At 33.4% G+C, this 19,811-nt stretch overlaps 1 protein-coding gene across 1 annotated transcript; it reads right to left on the bottom strand.

The window, feature by feature from the left end:
* Window positions 1-11,030: 11,030 nt before the first annotated feature.
* On the bottom strand, window positions 11,031-13,687 carry LOC147078685 (uncharacterized). The gene is made up of 2 exons (XM_085960495.1): window positions 13,455-13,687; window positions 11,031-13,055 (listed from the first exon to the last, which is right to left on the bottom strand). The coding sequence occupies exon 2, from the start codon at window positions 13,038-13,040 to the stop codon at window positions 11,031-11,033; it is 2,010 nt and encodes a 669-aa protein (XP_085816621.1). The 5' UTR covers window positions 13,041-13,055; window positions 13,455-13,687.
* Window positions 13,688-19,811: the final 6,124 nt, after the last annotated feature.

Below are 19,811 nucleotides of genomic sequence, written 5' to 3'. Positions count from 1 at the left end.
GACATTTTTACGTATTTCGTGAGTAAATGTTGATAGGGTTGTCAAATGCAGGCGCGCACTGTCACTTCCCTCCATTTTCGAAAGTGAAAAGCAAACTGCCACTTTTATTTTTAGTATGGTTTTTCGTCTGGATTTTAGGATTTGGAGGTGAACAAGTAACACACCGGAATTGTTTTGGAAACGGCAAGGTATATTTAAGTTAATATTATATAATAGTTACATTTTTAATAATTTATTTTACGGATGACGAAATGTACGTGTTTGCGATTTAGCTGCTTGCAGCGTTCTCCCGCCATCTTGTGTTTTGCTTTCAACCAGAAGCAGTGTTAAAAAGGCGACGTTGCAAATATTTTTCAACCGTCATAAGCTACGGCATTGCCGGGCTCTATTGTTTTTATTATTTATTTTCATAATCAGCGCTTTACTATTTGTTGGATTTGATACCATCTCGGAGACATCCCCAAATGGGGACCATACGGGCAGCGCTCGAAATGGAAAAGTTTACGAACCGGAGCGCTCGACAAATTTTCTGAAGATGTCATCAAATCGTATGTGTATTTTATGAAAATACGTGTGTCAGATTTTCAATTCTATGGCCTATCTAGCTCAGACGGTCAACATATTTTTTTCACGAGACGGAGCGATAATTTTACAAATTTCACGAGCCGGAACGGCGCTCCGGTGCGTTCCGTTCCATTTCGAGCCCTACATACGGGGGTGTAACAGCACACATTGTGAAAGGATCCATTTAGAAAAAAATATTAGTTATAAATAATATTATAATAACCTATTACTGATTATTTGCGACGGCATCCCCGCACTTCGTCGAAGATATTTCACAAAGCTACAAAATCCAACGTTCTGGACTCTAACGCTTCAGACATATATATCATTTTGAAAATCGTGTTTCCTATCAGACTCCATACTTTTTTGTACCTATCCGTCAATCTGACACAAATTAATTATAATGTCGTCTAATACTTTCTATAATATATCCGATATGCTAGTAGGTACTGCACTGTAAACATCTGTCAAACTATTATGAGTGTATCTGATTCAAATGAAGGATACTTTCATTTGCGTGTCAGTTTATTTTGCACGTCTAGAATTTGAGTCACGGATACCAAAGAAAATCTACGAAGGAAACCCAGGGGGGAAAAGGCCAGTGGGAAAGCCACGCACACGATGGGGTGATAACATTACAAAAGATGCCAACCAGCTGCCTAAAATCAGGAACTGGAAAAGACGTGTCGAGGACCGTTCCAGCTGGACGACGGCGGTGGCTGGGAGGGTGGCCAGGGCTCGACTTGAGCTGTAGCGCCATCGAAGAAGAAGAAGAATTTGCGTTTACGTGCCTGTTCTCTCTCACACTGCGTCCTTTAATGCATCTTCTCCCTTTCTCGCTCTCTCCTACATATTTACGTATGCGTTGCAAACAGACTGATATAGAAATCAAAACAAATATATAGTGCAATAGCTGTTGTTCACATATTGATAAAAGTCCCTCTCTTGTTAAATGCATTAAAACGTTGTGCTGTATTTATTTATTTCTTTAAGAATACAAAACATTGTGGACATAACAAATCTAAATTCAAGACGTACACATGAGATTTACATTATAAGTCAAACATTACCCTCACAAGAGAGAAGAAGAGAATATAGAAAAAAATGTAATTACAATAATATTAATAATAATACCAAAAAAAATCAAAACATACTTAAGTACAATTTAATACAGAAAAATATAATTTTTGAAAACAAAAAAAACATACAATTTTATACAGAAAAATACAGTTTCAAAAACAAAATGCAAAGTACATCATTGAAAATGTCTATGTCTTTAGGGAGCGCATTTACTAATCTTCCACCCCTCGCTAATGGTGCCTGATAGGCTTGAGACGAGGAAACGGTTCCAATCCAGAATAAATGATGGCTTCGACCACGTAGGTAATTGACAGGCGCATGTAAATTCAAATTCATTAGGACACCATGATTGGAAACCATCCCTCGCGATAACAGGCAAAAGTGTTTCAAAAGCAGAAGAGACCGACGAGATTCAAGAGAGTGAAAAGTAAGCATGCCTTGTAGAAAGGCAGTCTGAAAATAATCATGTTACGAATTATCGAAAGGAATTGAGATCTGCCTACTAACAATATTTTTAAACACCTCTACAGCGTAGTAGTGAGCAAGAAATCAGGCAGCCCTGATAATGAATATTCTATATAGGTCAACGGCATTGTGTATCTGATATTAATTTCAGCTAATCTGGGCGATATCATCCAGGGCTGGGCAACATTTTTTAAAACGCGTCCTTCCAATATAATTTTTATTTTTTGTTCATTTATTGGGCCACAATCGAAGAACCAAAGTAGATCCTACCTATTATTTAATAGTGGTAGCTGATTATTACAGGAAACCGAAGTTTAACTAAGTATCTTGTTAAATACCTAAGTATAATCATATGTACGAAAATATTTGCTAGTGATTAATGTTATACTTGAAACAATGTTTGACATGAATTAATAATACATTGACAATTTGTTGCAAACATCAACTAATCAACTATTTACATTCATATTAAATAATTACGTAGGTAGGTACCTATATTATGCTACTAAGAACTTATTAGCGAATACAAATAATTATTCATCTAGATTCTAGGTCTTGGGAGATACCTACATACAATAACCGGTTTACATGACGTATAAGTACTAGATTTATTAAGATCAGAATAACGTAATATTACGTATTACAAGTAAATAAGTAAAGGTAACTATCGCACCGTAAGTTGACCCTAAGATGTCCGATCCAAATATGGGCCTCCGCAGAGTGGAGGTTTGTATTAACAGATTTTGATTTTCACCGTAAGTACATATAAACTGTATTTTATATAAAACATAATATTAACATTGATTTTTTGTAAAATTACACTTCAAATAAGACAAGTATGGATGCCATTTTTTAATAGCTTGCCCTACCTTGATGTTCAGTCACCATTCATATTTTACGGGAAAGAGATACAGATGCTATTGTTTATTATGCATATTTCCCTTTTCCACATTATTATGTCATAATTGTAATAGAATGACATAATAATAATATGGATCGATAGCGTTAATGAATTGCTTCAAAATTTGCCATTGGCATTGCCACTCGTACCTACTATGCATACGTTTATAATATAACTTTATTGTTTTTTTGTTATATATAAAGTTAGTGGTTATTGTTTCTAGTTACTTTTGTAGAAAATATGATTAACTATGCTGTGTTTAAATTTGGTATTCGTATAGAGCAGGGGAGGGCAAACTGCGGCCCGCGGGCCGCATGTGGCCCGCCGGGTATTTTTTTGCGGCCCGCCATCATTAATTGTACTTCTGATTACGAATAACTTTTTTATAATTTTTTTAAAAAAACATTGACAATAGATTTGAATTTGAAGAATTTGCTGTTTCGTAAATGTATTAGCTCAGTATGTCTTCCTTGCGTCTCGTCTCACACTATGTAATGACTATTTTCTACGATGAACATCGATTTCAATAGATATTGATAGTGTACCGACAGAGCTACTACTTGAGATTATTGATCTACTTTGTGACACTGATTTAAGAGAATTGCATCGTCGTGAAGAAATCTCCAAATTTTACAATGCCCTTAATTCAGACAAATTCGACCGACTTAAACATTATTGCAAGAAAAATGTTCATTATTTTTTAATCAACCTATATATCTGAACAAACATTTTCGATCATGAACCTCAATAAAAATTATTTACGATCAAATATCTCCGATGCCCATTTACAAGCAGTTTTGAGAATATCAACTACAAAATTAACACCTGAATTTAAAAAAAAATGTTCAAAAATGCACAACAGTTTCATTCTTCTCATTTTTTTTTTGTAATGTTTATTTTTCGTGATAATAAATAGTGTATATCTAAAAATGGAATTTTACTTGCGGCCCGCCGCTCATTTTGAATTCTTGAATTTGGCCCTCCATCCAAAAAGTTTGCCCCCCCCCCCTGGTATAGAGAAGCAACATGGTACTATAACGTTTCATATTTAAGTTAATAATAATAAAATGTATGTTCTACTGCGCGTTGTACGCAAGAAACACGGCTTCATTTTGCCGAACAATATCCACGCTCTTTATATTATTACTCTGATTATCAAATAATAAGAGTCGTTTTGACGCATATATCGATACTTTGTGTTTGCTGAAAAAATGCACACCTAACTCTGATTAGTCAATCTTGTTTATGTAAAGTTTCCAAATTTACCTCAAAACTTGTTTTTAATTTGTTTTAGTATTCAGTGCATTAACTCTATTGCCTTCTGTAATGTTATTACACCACTATTATTTGGCACGAGGTGCAATTTAGCATTCAACATCCATCATTTATAAGCCGAGCTCACTAAGCCATTTACTTTAAAATAATTATAAACCACTGTTTATACTGTTTATAGTATAACATGATTAATTCTCCTATCACGGAACGCCCTGGACTTAGTTCTTGGATCATTATCAAGTTTTAAATATTTTTTTAATCTTCTATGGCCTAGGACAGGGGTAGCGAACATTTTTTAATATTGTGCCTAAAAACAAAAAAATATTTCTGATAATGCGTGGCTACAAAGTGCCAGTCTACGAATATCTCATATTATTGCGAAAAAAATGAAACCCTTTACGGATGTTGACTACAAAGACGGTCAAAAAGAGTTGCCGCAATAGAAGAAATTTGTCCAGAAATAATCCCCCTGTGCAGCACGATCAGTCTCTCAAGCCAGACCGTGGCAAGGAGAATAAAATTAACGATATTTCGACAGAGATTTGGGCATTGATGAACACAACTTCAGAAAACATCGTATATTTCTCGTTGGCTTTGGATGAAACGACGGATATCAATTATACTGCCCAGCTTGCTATTTTCATTGGGTTTCGATAGTCAAATGTGACAAAAGAACGTTTGGATCTTGTGAGTTTGAAAGCTACAACCACCGGAAAAGATCTTAAAGAAGCCGTCATAAAATGCGCGAAAGATCACAAAGATAAATTTGAAAAATCTCATTGGCATCACAACAGATGGCGCCCCTTCGATTATTGCAAAAAATTTTGGAGCTGTTAATTTAATTCTCGAACACATAAACACCCCAGAAAAAAAATCAGAATTGACCAAAGAGATTGGACTCTCTTTGGAATTGACAAATAATGTTCAGAAGAAAAATTCAAATGGTATTGAAATGTTCATTTGAAAACCTATGTGCACAAGTATTAAATGTGATGTGATGTCAGTTGTTGTTACAGTGGTTGATTCAATTATTAAAAATATCTCATTGCAGCGCAGTACGTTTCAAGAATATCTTCTCGATATTGAATCAGAATACACCGATCTATTTTTTTATAGTAAATTTCGATGGCTTAGTCGTGGAGACTGCTTATCAAGATTATGGAAATTGAGGGAAAAAATTATGATTTTTATGAATGATAATCTAGATGTATGTTTTTTAACAGATATAACAACGAAGTTAAATGAATTAAATCAGAAACTGCAAGGTGAAAACAAATAAATTACAGAATGTTTTCAAGAAATAAAAGCTTTCGTCGAAAAACTCAAGCTTTTTGAAAAACAATTACTGCTAAAGAATGCCATTCATTTAAAACTATTAAATGACTTTAATAGTGACTGTAAAGATTTTCAAAAATATGCAAATGAAATCACAAAATTAATTAATGCATTCGACGACTGATTTTCATACATGCAAAAGCATGAGGAAATTTCACAATTTTCTTAACCCCGTTTGACGTGAAGGTGGAATCTACACCTACAAATTTACAAATGGAGCTTATAGACGTGCAATCAAGCATTGATATGAAATCCATGTTCGAAGGGAAAATATTAAATACCTACATGAGTTTTACCAAAATTTTATTCTTGAGGACAAATTTCCAAATGTAAGGAAACTAGCAATATGCATCATATCTGCATTTGGTACGACATATCGCTGCGAATAGATTTTTTTTTCCAAATTAATAGTTGTAAAGTCAAAGCGTCGCAACAGGTTGACCGATGAAAACCTAACAAATCAACTGCGATGCGCGACGTCTAAATTACCAGTTGATATAAAAAAAATAACAAATAATATGTAAAGACAAGTATAATTTTAATATAAAAAACTTTATATAATTATTAAGTTATAAAATATTTCTGATTGAGTGTTTTATGTTTTTTTTTATATGTGCGACCACCAAAAACTTGCAATATTTTATTTGGCACATCAAATGATTTCAGTTGGATACCCCCTGCCCTACAGTATACGTATCTACAATAACTATTATGAATCACACTCAAAACCAGGAAATACAAAATCTGTTCTGTGTACTCGACCGAAAAAAGATTATTTATTTATTATTGATTATTATCATTATCATCATTATTATTATCATACAATAAATATCAAATAGAAAAATTATGGCAAGAGTACTCTAACGATATACCACTGAATTACTATTAAAAGTTTTATTAATAATTCAATACTTTAAAGTATCATCATAGATGTCACTAAAAATTATTGCGTTTGATTATCGCGACCACCTATCTGTCCGTGCATACTAGCGCTACTAGTGATGTTGCGGGAAAATGTTACAGTGACTGGTTTTCATTTTCAATTATAGAGGGCAACCATTTTTAACAAAGATTTATTGAATACAAATTATTAATAATAATTATTATAGTATGATAAAATAAAATTACGCTATTCATTAATTTAGAATGAGTAATGATGTATTATTGTCCCTTGAGTGCGATCGTCAGTACTTTTTATGGGTTCATTGAAGGTACATATCTATCGATCAAATAAAGAGAAATATGCAATTTATTATATTTTACGGAGTATTTACATTTTTGCAGTTTTAAATAATCAATACACAAATACATCACACAAATAATTAAAACATGTAAAAGAAAAAATATCATATACCTACATATTAATAAAAAGGCAATGCAGTACCACCATGTTTATAGTTGTGCAGTTATCTAGCAAGTCAAGTATTTGTGTTTAGTATAATTGATACCAATAAGAGAGGAGTTTGATATTGGATTCCAGCTAATAATAACGAGCATACTTCTATTCTTGGGATTCCGCCTTCTCCGTGCTGTTATAGATCTTAATTTTCACTAAATATCAGCGCAGTATTTCCAGATTGTGGGAAATTTTAAGAGTAGATATAGTGAAAGGGAATTTTCATCGGAAAATGACCAAATTACAGGAAACGAACAGTCTTATGAGTACGATCAAAATGTTTTGATGTTAAAAAATCACCTGCGGTGAAAATCCTCTTAGATTGTATTATCACTATAAAAAATCGGCTCCCATTATTGTTTATTGAGATATTATACTTGAACTTGGTGTATAATATAGGATCGGTACAAAATGTGCATAGGTATACGTTTCGCATTACGTAAGTGGCGCATTTTTATTTCTGCCCCTGGTGCTGAGACACCTCGCTACGCCCCTATCCGTACATGTTCATCCATCCATGTTCAATGACAAGCCTTGATAACACCGTTGAATAAAAACAACGGACATAAAGACAAATATCTAACCTACTAGTACTGTGCGAAAACATCTTCTTGGCTACGCAAGGAAGCGCTTTTGGCGACTAAATGGGAGGAGCTTGTTACTTTATAATGGAATTGCGGTTAAAAATTGGAGGAGCATGGTAGTTCACAGTTTTAACACGTAGCCAAGAAGATGTTTTCGCACAATAGGTATATGACATTAACTTATCGAGTTAGAGTAGTAACCCCCAACAACTGTTAATTTTTTTTGTTAACGGCTGGCTAGTAGTATTATTTTGCTAGAATATCACCACAAATTATTTTTAGTTTAACATTACAATTGTTCTAGAAATTTCGGCGCGTACGATGCGCAAACAATTCACTGAATGTGTAATACAAACAGCAATCTGACTTATCATTTATAAATAAAAACAATGTTGTCACACTGTTCTATTGTATTTGACGTCTCTTGAGTTGTCTAGCGTTTAGCGTAGGTAGACTCCAGAGTCCAATCCGGAAACCGTGACGCCATTTAATAAAACCGCGCATCCGGAACCGGATAGTTGAATAATGGCGCCTCTGGGACTGTTTTCATGCCGAATTTTTACCTTAAACTGCAATAGTATTGCACTAGAGCGACATTCTTTCACGATGCGATAATAAGAATTCGTTGTAATTATGCATTATTCGTAATTAGTTAACACCTACCATCTATGACTTGAAGTAGGTCCATACGTATATTATATATGGTAAGTACCCGCGATACATTGTTTGGAAGCATTGAAATAATTAAGAATTAATTAATAACTTCTAAATAACTATTTACTTATTCAGAATATGGTGATGTATTGAAAGATATTATCTACTAATACGCATACTTCTTCATAATATTATCAATATTATCATACAAGCATACAAAGCAACTTAAATTTACAATAAATAAGTGAATGAATGCTTATCAAATATATTCAAAGCATCAATAATTATTGTTTACAATGAAACCCATAGATTTGAATGGAATAAGTAATAATAATGCTTTAATACATAATATTAAATGTTATTGTTATTATTATAAATTTTTATACACATAGGTATTATTATACAGTAATACCTCGAAGTTAGGCGATAGGTGGGTCTGACGAAAATCTTTCGCGTAAGTCACAACTTTGCATATAAATGCATATAGGTAAATGTTGTTCAGAAGAAAAATATTTAATAAAATTGCATTTCTCTTTATATATTAATATGTACAAAATATCAAAAAAATAAATGAGTTAAGTACGTAAAAAAGCTATTTCGATATCGATGGCTTCGTAAAGTCTAACAAATTCATCTGACGTCACGATGCCTTCTTTTTTCACGCAGAATTTCAAGCATTACTTTTAATGGAATATGTTTAGACTTGCAATAAGGTTCGACTTCAGGTATGGAGTGGTGACCAAACCAGTCCTAAAAACGATAGCTGTCACCCAAGCTTTATGAGTTGACTTCCAAATCAATGGTAAACGAAAAAATCAAGAACCGCGTAACTCCGATTTCGCGTAACTCGGGGTACTACTGTATTGTTATCACTGCGTAGTCTATTTCACAAAAAATCTTCGTTTTATAATAAACACTTATTATGTTATTGTATATATATTTTTTTTAAATGTTATTTTCAAAACGATGATAATAAATTTTATGACGTGTCTCATAAAAGTTTGAAATTTTGTGATACAACTCACTAAAATGAATTTTAAGATAATATAAATGAAGATACTCGTATTATGTTTTATATACATATTCTTTTTCTCAAACATCAAAAATATGTTTATCTCTTCCTCGTCGTGACAGTGGAGTCATGACTAGAGAATCCAGTCCCGAGTCAAAAATTTGATCCAAGGATTTCGGGGATTATTGGAATTTATTTCTATAGTTAATATAATATATTTATATTATATATAATATATAAGTACAAATTTAAGACGGTACTTCAGTGAAACGGCAAATAATTTTCAACTATAGGTGTGACGAAATTTCGGACTGGCTGGCAATCGGAGAGCGAAAGTTGAGCTGTGAACACGTCAATTTGTTTTATGATGGCGACGGGGGAATTAATTCTTAAATCGTGTAAAGATGACTAAAAAGCGTTACCCATTTACTTGAAAAAGAAAACATGTCAATGAATATATTATTATTATTAGTAATAGAACAATAAACATAACATTAAATGGACGCATGTTGACTTTTTATGACAAATTATGTTTTGTTCTGCACGCGTCATTTGCACAATCTTCGCGTCGCGTAGTCACGATCGTTTTAGACCGTGCCCCAGCTGAAGTATAGCCTAAAATCGGTGAAATGTGTCTAGAATACATAATTTATACTATTTAAGACATTTTTGTTAAAATTGTGTACTTACCTACTTTCAATCTTGGAAATACATAGGTCACAGGTCTAATGGAGTAAATAATATTGTAATATAAATAATGATGTGAAAGTAAAACAGTTTGTATATTTATTTAAGAAAATATAATATACCTACAGATATTATGTTAAGACCCACCCCGGTGTTTTTTATGTTTTCCTTGGTAAAGCAATTATTTACACAATACAATATTATGTACCTTGAGTTTTCAGTATTTATCACAAAATTCATTCGCCATGACCGACGGAAAACAATGAGGACATTATTCAATTTCATTTACTTAATATGCACCCAATTATTGGCACTTTAAGGGAACTGAGCAGTTCAAGTTCGCACAGTATTCTATCAATTATCTTTCTAAGTTCCTATGTTTCTGATTTAAATAATATGTTTACTTAACTTTTATTTGAATACTTCCAATAACACTTTTGTATTGTGCATATGCACACAATTGTGATATTTCCTGAGTTTGGCCCTTACTCCAATTATTGGCATACTTTTTCCTATTATTGACACAACCTTTTCCAATTATTGGCACAGTTAATAGAGATCCAAAAAAGTGTATTAATCATGCAAATTAAACACGTTTTACACTAGTATTCATACATTTATTATTAGGTAACATTATTTTTAAAAAACCTCAAAAGAAATAATGATTATATTTAAATAAATTCAGGAACTAATTGAGATCAAAAATTCTCAAAAAATATTTAGGTGTCTAAAATAAATTACGTAAGTTCTTATGATGTTAACCGTTTAAATATTTAATCATCATCATTTAAAATGGCTTCAAGTTCTTCCACCGTGTATGATTTCTTACGACTGCTTAAAATTTTATCAAAAGGATCTCTAATCCCATCATTTTTCTTGTCTTCATCAACTATGGGATTCGAGACTTGTTGGTTAACTATTGGCACCAGAGGCTTGTTCAATCTTATATCGGCCAGTACTTTGATTCTTTTCGTTTCGGGTATCATATTCTCTTTTTTTACATTAGGTTCTCTTTCCACTTGACATTATCTTTTAGTTGTATTTTGCACAGGTCCGAACTGCACTTTCTTACTCTGTTTATTTATTAACGTTGCTGCTGTTTTTTTTTGTAAGGTTTTTCTTTTCTCCTTGTTTAGTTTTCACTTCCTTTTGTTTTTGGATTCTCTCCTCTTTTCTTTTCTTGACTTGTTCTTCTTTAAGACTTTTTTCTCTCCGTTTCTGGGTTTCCTTGCTTTGCCATTCGTCTGAAGTTAAGACAAAGGAAACTCTTTCACTTTGTTTAACGCCTTTTCTTTGAGGTGTTTTCGGTTTTACTAAAACGTCACTTAATTTTACAGGGGTTAAATATTCTTTCTGTTGACTAATAATATCCATAATCTCGCATTCTTTAACTACATGTTCTTTGCACGTTGCTATTAAACCACTTTCTGGAATCTCCATTTCGTTTTTATCTAAAGTAACTAAGTCACTTTCAAGCAAAGTTTTGTGTTCTTTTCTTTCAAATTTGTTTTTTCCCATTTCTTCAATAGATTTCTGCACAGTAACTAAATCAAACTGTGAGTTATCAAGGATATCCATAAATAAAATTGGCATCTCTTCTATAGTGATTTCTTCTGTAAGGTTGTCCTCATGTAATATTTCTGATTCTTGGTGCTTTTCATCATGTTGGAAATAGTTCAAAAGCTTTTTCAGGATTTTGTCACTGTCTATTAGAAAGTCTTCGGTAAGAGTTTGTAAGACATTCAATTTTTTCTCTCCCACTATGTTATAAAACGTATCTTTTGATAGAGACTTTTCTTTGAAATTGTCATTGTTCTTCTCTTCGGTATTTGAATTTTCAACAGTTTTCTGACGTGCTAGGCATTTGTTAAAATTGATTGCATCACAATTCCATGGACATAAACCGGTGGTTCTAAAACCATTTATAACAGTAGAAGGCTTAATGCCGTTTACGACAGCTTCCTTGAGCACAGGAACAAAATCTGTTTTTGTGAGTGCAGCTAAGGGGTTTTCACGCCTCCACTTCAATACACTTTCTTTCCAAGCTTGCTTAAGTAGCCTGAATGCTGAAACATCGGCTGGCTGCAACAATCTTGTTGCGTTTGGATATAAAGCTACCAGAACTATGTCCAAGGTTTTACACAGTTCACTCACTTCCAGAGAGAGGTGCGTTTTGTGTCCGTCAACAAAAAGTAAAACGGGGAGTTGTCTTTTTGTTTTCAATAGATAAGGGTGTAAAACGTTTTTTATATAATCATAAAATACCTCTGCCTTCATCCATCCCGAATCGCTCAAACCAATACCCCAGTCTCCTGGCACATTTAATGTTATATCCTTAGGCAACCTTTTATTCGGAAATATGATCATTGGAGGCGTGGTATCTCCATTGGCAGAAAACGTGAATAGAACTGTTAGAGCAGATTTGGCAGATGCATGGTCTACTTCATAAACATCCTTCTCACCTCTCATTGCAATAACCTTTCCACTTTTTGGGCATAGCTGAAAGTTTGACTCGTCACCGTTGAACACGCGACTTGGATCCGAGAGAATGGTAAAGTAACTGTTGTCTTTTAAGTAGGTTTCAATTCCAATGAACCAGTTTCTTATATCTTGCTCTGACACTGCCGCACTTGATGCTGTGACTGCCTCAGCTGTACGTATACTTAATCCGGGATGACGATACAAAAAGAGTTGGTACCATTTATTACCAGGTATTCCATCTTTGAATGGATTCTTTCTATTTGCTTTCTTTATGAAATGTGCAACACTCAATTGAACATTTAGTTTTCTTCTAGGGAATCCTTTGCGGCAACAGTCTTTAATCCATTTCACCAAAGTCTCTTCCTCGTTTTTGGTTAATACTGTACTTGGTCCTGGAAGGTCTTGATGATCTACTTTCCGTAACCTGAACTGAATAGTTCCTCTCGGTACATGAAAGGTTTTTGCGGCCAGTTTTTTACTCATACCGCACTTTACAGCCTCAAGTGCTTTTACCAAGTTATCATGGTTGTATATTTTTCTTTTTATTATTGTGTTGTCGAGAGTCTTCTTCTTCTCTTTCCTCTTTTTCACATTAACTGGATCCATTTTGAATACTTCAGTCTGAAAATAAAGACACAAGCTATAATTTAACCCTATTATTGGCACAAGCCAAAACCAATTATTAGCATGGGGCTAACATTTGGAAAAAACGAGTGTAACATATTTTTATCAATGGAATTACTTAGAGCCTTAATGATATAGGCTATAGAAATTAAAATCTGTTAAAAATAATACTTTATCAAAATAACCAATTATTAGCACATGTGCCAATAATAGGAAAACTACTCAATCACGATACCAAATGTTGGCACCCTTTAAACATAGACAACGAACAATTAACCTTAAATTAAATTTTAAATTCAAATGCCTGGCTCTATCCCGCAATCATTTAAATCGTCAGTTTATTGATAAACACTTAGATGTAGACAAAATAGCAAGGCTATTGAAACATTTTCTTACCGTGGCAGAAAGAAAATGGCGGAAAAAATCACAAAACACAACGGAGCACTTTTGACGCACTATTTTCTCGCTATTTTGTTAATCCTGGTGTGATGAATGTTGCTTGTCGTAAACAATATTAATTGCTAAACACATTTTTTATACTTGGCAAACTTAACTATGCTTACATATCTTATATTTTTACGTTAACTTGAAGGGTGCTGATAATTGGTGGAGTGCCAACAATTGCGTGCGTCACCCTATGTATTTAATATCTCATGTTGCAATTAAAAGTGATACCCCCCCCCCCCGTGTTTGTCAGAAGTGTGACACTTGGAGTGTCATTGACTCACAACATTCGTCAACTAAAACGTCGCCCACGATTTTTCTACCTTAGGTAGGTACATTGTTACGTAGATGTTCTATTGTAAAATATTCTACAATACCTCACAGTTGCGTATATATTTATAATGAATGACAGAAGGACATTCAATAGTCAACTCGGGTAACTTTAACTCATTTGTTTAAGATTGACCTACAGTCTACGGTGTAGGTAGAGTCCAGCGCTCAAAATGGAAAAGTTTACGAACCGGAGCGCTCGACAGTTTTCTTTTTCTAAAGATATTTACATAGCTATCAAATTGTATGTGTATTTCATAAAAATAAGTGTGTTAGATTTTCTATTATATGGCCTATCTAGCTCAGATGGTCAAATTATTTTTTCCACGAAACGGAGAGATAACTTTACCGATTTCACGAACAGGAACGGCGCTCCGGTGCGCTCCGGTCCATTTCGAGCCCTGGGGTAGACTTAATATTCAACTAACATTTTGAATATATTTTGAGTAATATTATTTAATTCCAGACGTCCAGCTTCTCCGTAAATACATCCTGAGCCTCATCCGGGTTTAACTCTCTTCAAACCACTGAGCATGTCATTTAGTCCAGCGTCCTGTATGTGAGTCCTGGTGCCTCCCACCAAGCTGACGAGAATGCGCCGGCTTGGTTTGAGTCTTCACCGGTGGATAACTCTCCAGTGAGATATGATTGTTTATTAGTAATTAAATTAAATGATTATGAGACCATATAATATATGGCTACCTATGGCTATGGTACGTGTTTCTATGTTATCTTATATATTATAGTCTTATAAACCTTGAGGCCATAAAAGTGAATGTGTTTAATTTAAAAGTATATCGATGTCAGTATACCTAATATATTTTATCTGAAAAAATCTTTGATGAAATCGTTATAGATTTTTGGGTTTCTACCGTGTGTACTTCTTCCTTCCTTTTTTCTCAACGCAGTTCTAAACAGTTCAAAGGCCGGGCCAATCTGCCTTATATTAAAAACACTACCGATACCATTTCCAGGATACTTCGGAAACACGATCGAAACAATATTCTCAACATCGATAAAGGTCCGAAATATGTTAGAACCACCAAAGGACACGAAGCCTTTGGAGTCGGCAGGTGTGTACCAGTTAAGTTGTCGAGGATGCCCGAAAAAATATATCGGCTGAACTTACGGTAAAGAAACGTATAAATAAGTGAACACGAGAGGGCATACCGACTTAAACACTACACGATGTCAGCAATTGCCAAGCACTCGATGGATATAGGACACACATTTATTTGACTTCGAAACCAATATACTGGGTCGGAATAAAGGATATTTCACACGATTGGTAAAGGAGGCCATCGAAATCCATAGAAACCCTGAAAATATTAATAGGGATGATAGGGTACGGTTAAAAACGTCATGGCTTCCGGTACTGTACTATTCGATCCGATATCTCTGGTCGTAACGATCGACACATTACTCTGCGCAACGTTTGCTCTGAACTAATCGGATTCTTCTTGACATTCTTAGAGCGACGTTTACATTCATACACCTATAATACTACACTTCATAATTTCACATATCATCTCTTGATAATGGCCTCTGCAACGAGCCCGAAACGTCGAGAAAAAAGGAAGGAAGAAGTACACAGGTGGAAATCCAAAAATCTATTACGATAAAAAAAACAACCGTGAAAGTCTCAAACATCTTTGATGAAAAAAAATGTTGTCATCAGAATATGTAAATAACGAAAAAAGTGAACAGCTGGGTCAATATTACTTTAATCAACTGCATTACGTTTATTTTTAAAACAATATTGAGAGGACCATTATTAGAATATAAGTATTACCGAAAAAAACCATATTATATTATTATATATACATTCCATTTTGATTTCAAATACGAATCGTTATAGATACAGTAAACGTACCAGTAGTCCATACTGTATTTTACAACGTTTTTCTTGGCTCGTATTCTTATTTGACCGGTGGTTCTTTGTCCGGTACAAATCTTGCAATCGATTTTTAATTAACTTCCCGACTAGCTAGACATTTGAAACTTTTAGAATATATCAGAACACGATGCCAATGCATTTTTCAAATGCTTTTAGCCATCTTTAAGTAGAATTGAATTCATTTTCAGTTAATTCTGTTTTGTATGAAAAGTTATTTCGACACCATTATTGGTTGCTAGGGGTCTGGGGTCCTAGCAACTAAATTATTAATATATACGTGCGTTACTATGGAAATCAATATGACATTTCAGTATTATTTCTATCAAGTACAATTTTTTTTGATCATTCAAGCTAGTCAAGTCAAGTTTATATGATTCAACAGAAAATTTAAAAACGTTGTATATAAAAAGTTCTTTTTATCTTGTAATTTTTATTTAGTAATCTAGAATTGGGCACATACGTAAATAGATATTGTATTCTGATTATTTAAGTAGACATTGGGTAATAAGACATTAAGAAAAGTAGACATTGAGTGTTAAAAATGGATCTCTTTATTCAGAATATTTTGCTCAACAAACAAACCACGGATTCACCTGTCTGTAGGGCACTATTATGAGAGTAATTAGGACGGAATACAGTTTTACTCCACGTCAGAGCAGTTATTTGATGGACAACACGTACCTGACATCGTGGTCGAATGAGATCCATTGCCGACTCAAGTAGACCGCTGATACATTCACAACGATAGGTCCTACCTTTTCCGCCCCTCCCGTTGTTGTCTATGGATGACTTGTCATTGTTCTATAGAGTGCTCATAGTGACGCGTCTGTCGTGTACACACAGGGAATGGTTTGATTTGGATAGATGAGTTACATGATAAATAATATACTAGCATTAACACACCTTCTACAAATGTAATTCATATAATATAGATCAATGCTACATATTTTTTGGAAAACGATATTACCACCGGTTTTTTGTGTGAAGGACTAGGTCTAACTTTGACAGCTGATGAATAACAGGAATGTATATTATTTATAATTAATAATACATTTAGTTAATATATTTGATTTGAGAATTTTTTATAATTCAATTTGAAACTAGAAAGGGCGAATCAATATGTCAATCAATCTGGGATCTGATTTTGACAGCTGAACTGTGGACCACTCGTTGCTTGTGCAAAAAGATATGCTCAGGCTTTATTAATCTAAAGATGGCGCTGGATGGGAGAATAGTTGACAAGTACCTACCTATTAATTGCGCGTAAAGTATGTTAATATTCTCAGGTATATTTATATATACCATAATAATATAATTTATGGTAGTAATTTAATTTATTCATTGTGCAAAATGCAATCATGCACATACAAACAAAATGGTTCTGCATTGCCCTACATTAATTTATTAAAGTGACTCTGCATTTCCATTCATAATAAATTTCATGGTATTTGTTGTTGGAATGATAAAAAATACCTACCCAAGTTATTTTAAAGTGTGTACGATCAATTCGCAGCGGCTAAAGAATATTTTCATGCAATTCGTAATGGACATTGTAGAATGTAGACGGAGTAATCTTGTTTATTTTTCTTCGAATATTATTTATTACACATAAAAATATACTTATGTATAATAATACAACGTAAGAGCGGAATGCAGAAACATTTGTCACAACTAAAATTTCCTTAGCAGAAAACACTATGCAGAAACATTGTCCTTAGTTAAGATCATTTCTATTGAAAATGATACCATATTTAAAAATTCTCTTTCCTATAGTTCAGGTAAATTATTTTATAATTGTTAAACGATGACAAAAATATGACAACTGCATTTTATAAATGCAATAACTATAAATACATATTAATATTTTATAATAATACTCTTATGACGCTTCCGTTATAAGTCATTATACGTGATTCCACAGGCACCGCAAGATATTTTTTTAACATGGTAACACTAGCGTCAAGTGTCATTCTTCACCTGGCATTTTGTATTTCTGCGGGATGGCGTATAAAAGTAAAATAATATCCTGCAAGTACATGCCAAACGAATTTACCCTATCAATATCCATATTGAGATACTCGTACATTGTTAAATGAATTTAAGTGAATGGACTGTTTTATAGACATGCGAATTTATTTTGACAGCAGCTGTCAGTGGTAAATGGTAATACAGAAGGGGGCGTGGTCATAACAAAAGTAATCTATGGTTAAGGATTCCTTAACTCTATACTCAGGATTGTCTATAGTTAAGTCATGCTTTTTGGCGACTTATCCTTATGATTGAAATCTTAGATTGTGCATTCCGCTCTCAGATTACATACCAATATATTATTTTACATGGCCTATGTGGCTAGGGATTGAAAACCATGTCCCATCCCACTTTCCGGGATTGATGAACGCATTTAGAATAATAATTATGCATGAAAGTTTTATTTTCTATGTTTTTAGATTCCGCAATCAACGACGCTGAAATCTACAACTAAACCAATAAGGGCCTGTATATAATATTATAACAATGTTATTTGAGTAGGTAAAAATGAAAGGGGGTTCTCTCCATCACTTACACATTAAAATAATGACAATTTTGTGGGTATTTATAAATTTAATACACTATTCATTTTATTATATTAGATTTATGGTGAAGGTATCAAGATTCTTTGATCATTGTTTAAATTACAAATAATGAAGTCATTATAATATAAGATATCAAGGAGTGATTAGTTTGTATTTCAAAAATGGAGACGAGTCTTTTTGCTTCGTATTTACTCATTTTATGCAACAATGGATAGGTATTATAATAGTTCTATAAATATAAGAAAAAAATAATGCAAATAATTTTCGTATTTACATTTATTCATTTAAGTGTTTGACGAAGCCTTCTATCGAACTGATATTGGCTATCAACCATCTTTTGAATGCATTGAGCTCCAAGAAGATCGATCATATTAAAAATAAACATATTTCGAAACATACTCAAGTAGGTTTTCTTTTGAGGCTGTGAATTTTTCAGCCTGCCTTCGTACCTATATATATATAATTAAAAAAAAACTTTCATAATTAAGTAGGTACCTAGTTACCTACATAACTAGTTGTGCAAACATACGGGCAAGTAAAAATCATTCATGCGCAGTATGTTTTTATTTATTCATAATATGATTTGCTTAAAATTATGCAAAAAACATGTAGGTGTTATTACCGGCATGTTACTTAAATGATTTTTGTACACTGATAAAAACCAATTTGCGCATGCTAGGGGCTTCACTTGCTACATGTAGCATTACAAACAAAACTGTATGCAAATAATTATTGTATTTCCGAAAGTTACCTCGTTTATACTAATAAATTTATTGTAGTTACGAGTAAATCAAGTAAATGTACCTATAATATGCAGGTTCAATTATATCCGCATTGTTTTCTTATCAAGTATTACTTTTTTCCGACCATGTCCGATCCTTATAGGATCATTAAGGGTCTCCACAGAGTAGAGGTTTGTATTAACAGATTTTGATTTTTTTTTACGAGAAATGGATGCCAACCACTTGCTCAACCTATTAGGTCCATACCCAGGGGCGGCAGGTTATATGAAAGTATGGTAAAGTAGGCAAGTATGGTGAAAAAGTATGGTAAGGCAGGCTGGTAATCAATTTGCGGCAAAATTTCCACGTTAACATTATATTATATAGTTACGAAATAAAATATAAGCAACAACTATTACTGTATTTTAATACACAATGGTGGCAGACATCGGGTCTTCACATAATCTGGAATAGAGCCACAAGCGTAAGTGCATACACATGTAACAATCACAATAAACAAAATCCTACTTAAGATTGATTGCACTTAAGGAGCATTTGCATATTGTGCAATTTAGATAATTGTGTCATTGAAATTACCATTATTATAGTCAGTCATGTGAAAGGATAGTCACAAAATAATTACATACCTACATTATTTAAGATATTACTAATGAAATTGGCAGTTTTTATATTGTATCAATGTCACAATGACACCCACGGTGGCCGCGCGGCTTAAGCGTTGGACTATCACGCTGTGGGTCTCAGGTTCGAATCCTGGGTCTGGCAG

Source organism: Rhyacophila brunnea, unplaced genomic scaffold (assembly GCF_057557595.1).
Source record: "Rhyacophila brunnea isolate RB1 unplaced genomic scaffold, BYU_Rbru_1.0 scaffold_11, whole genome shotgun sequence".
Taxonomy (NCBI): Eukaryota; Metazoa; Arthropoda; class Insecta; order Trichoptera; family Rhyacophilidae; genus Rhyacophila; species Rhyacophila brunnea.
Note: the sequence above shows the minus strand (reverse complement) of the source record. Positions and strands in the feature narration are given on the sequence as shown.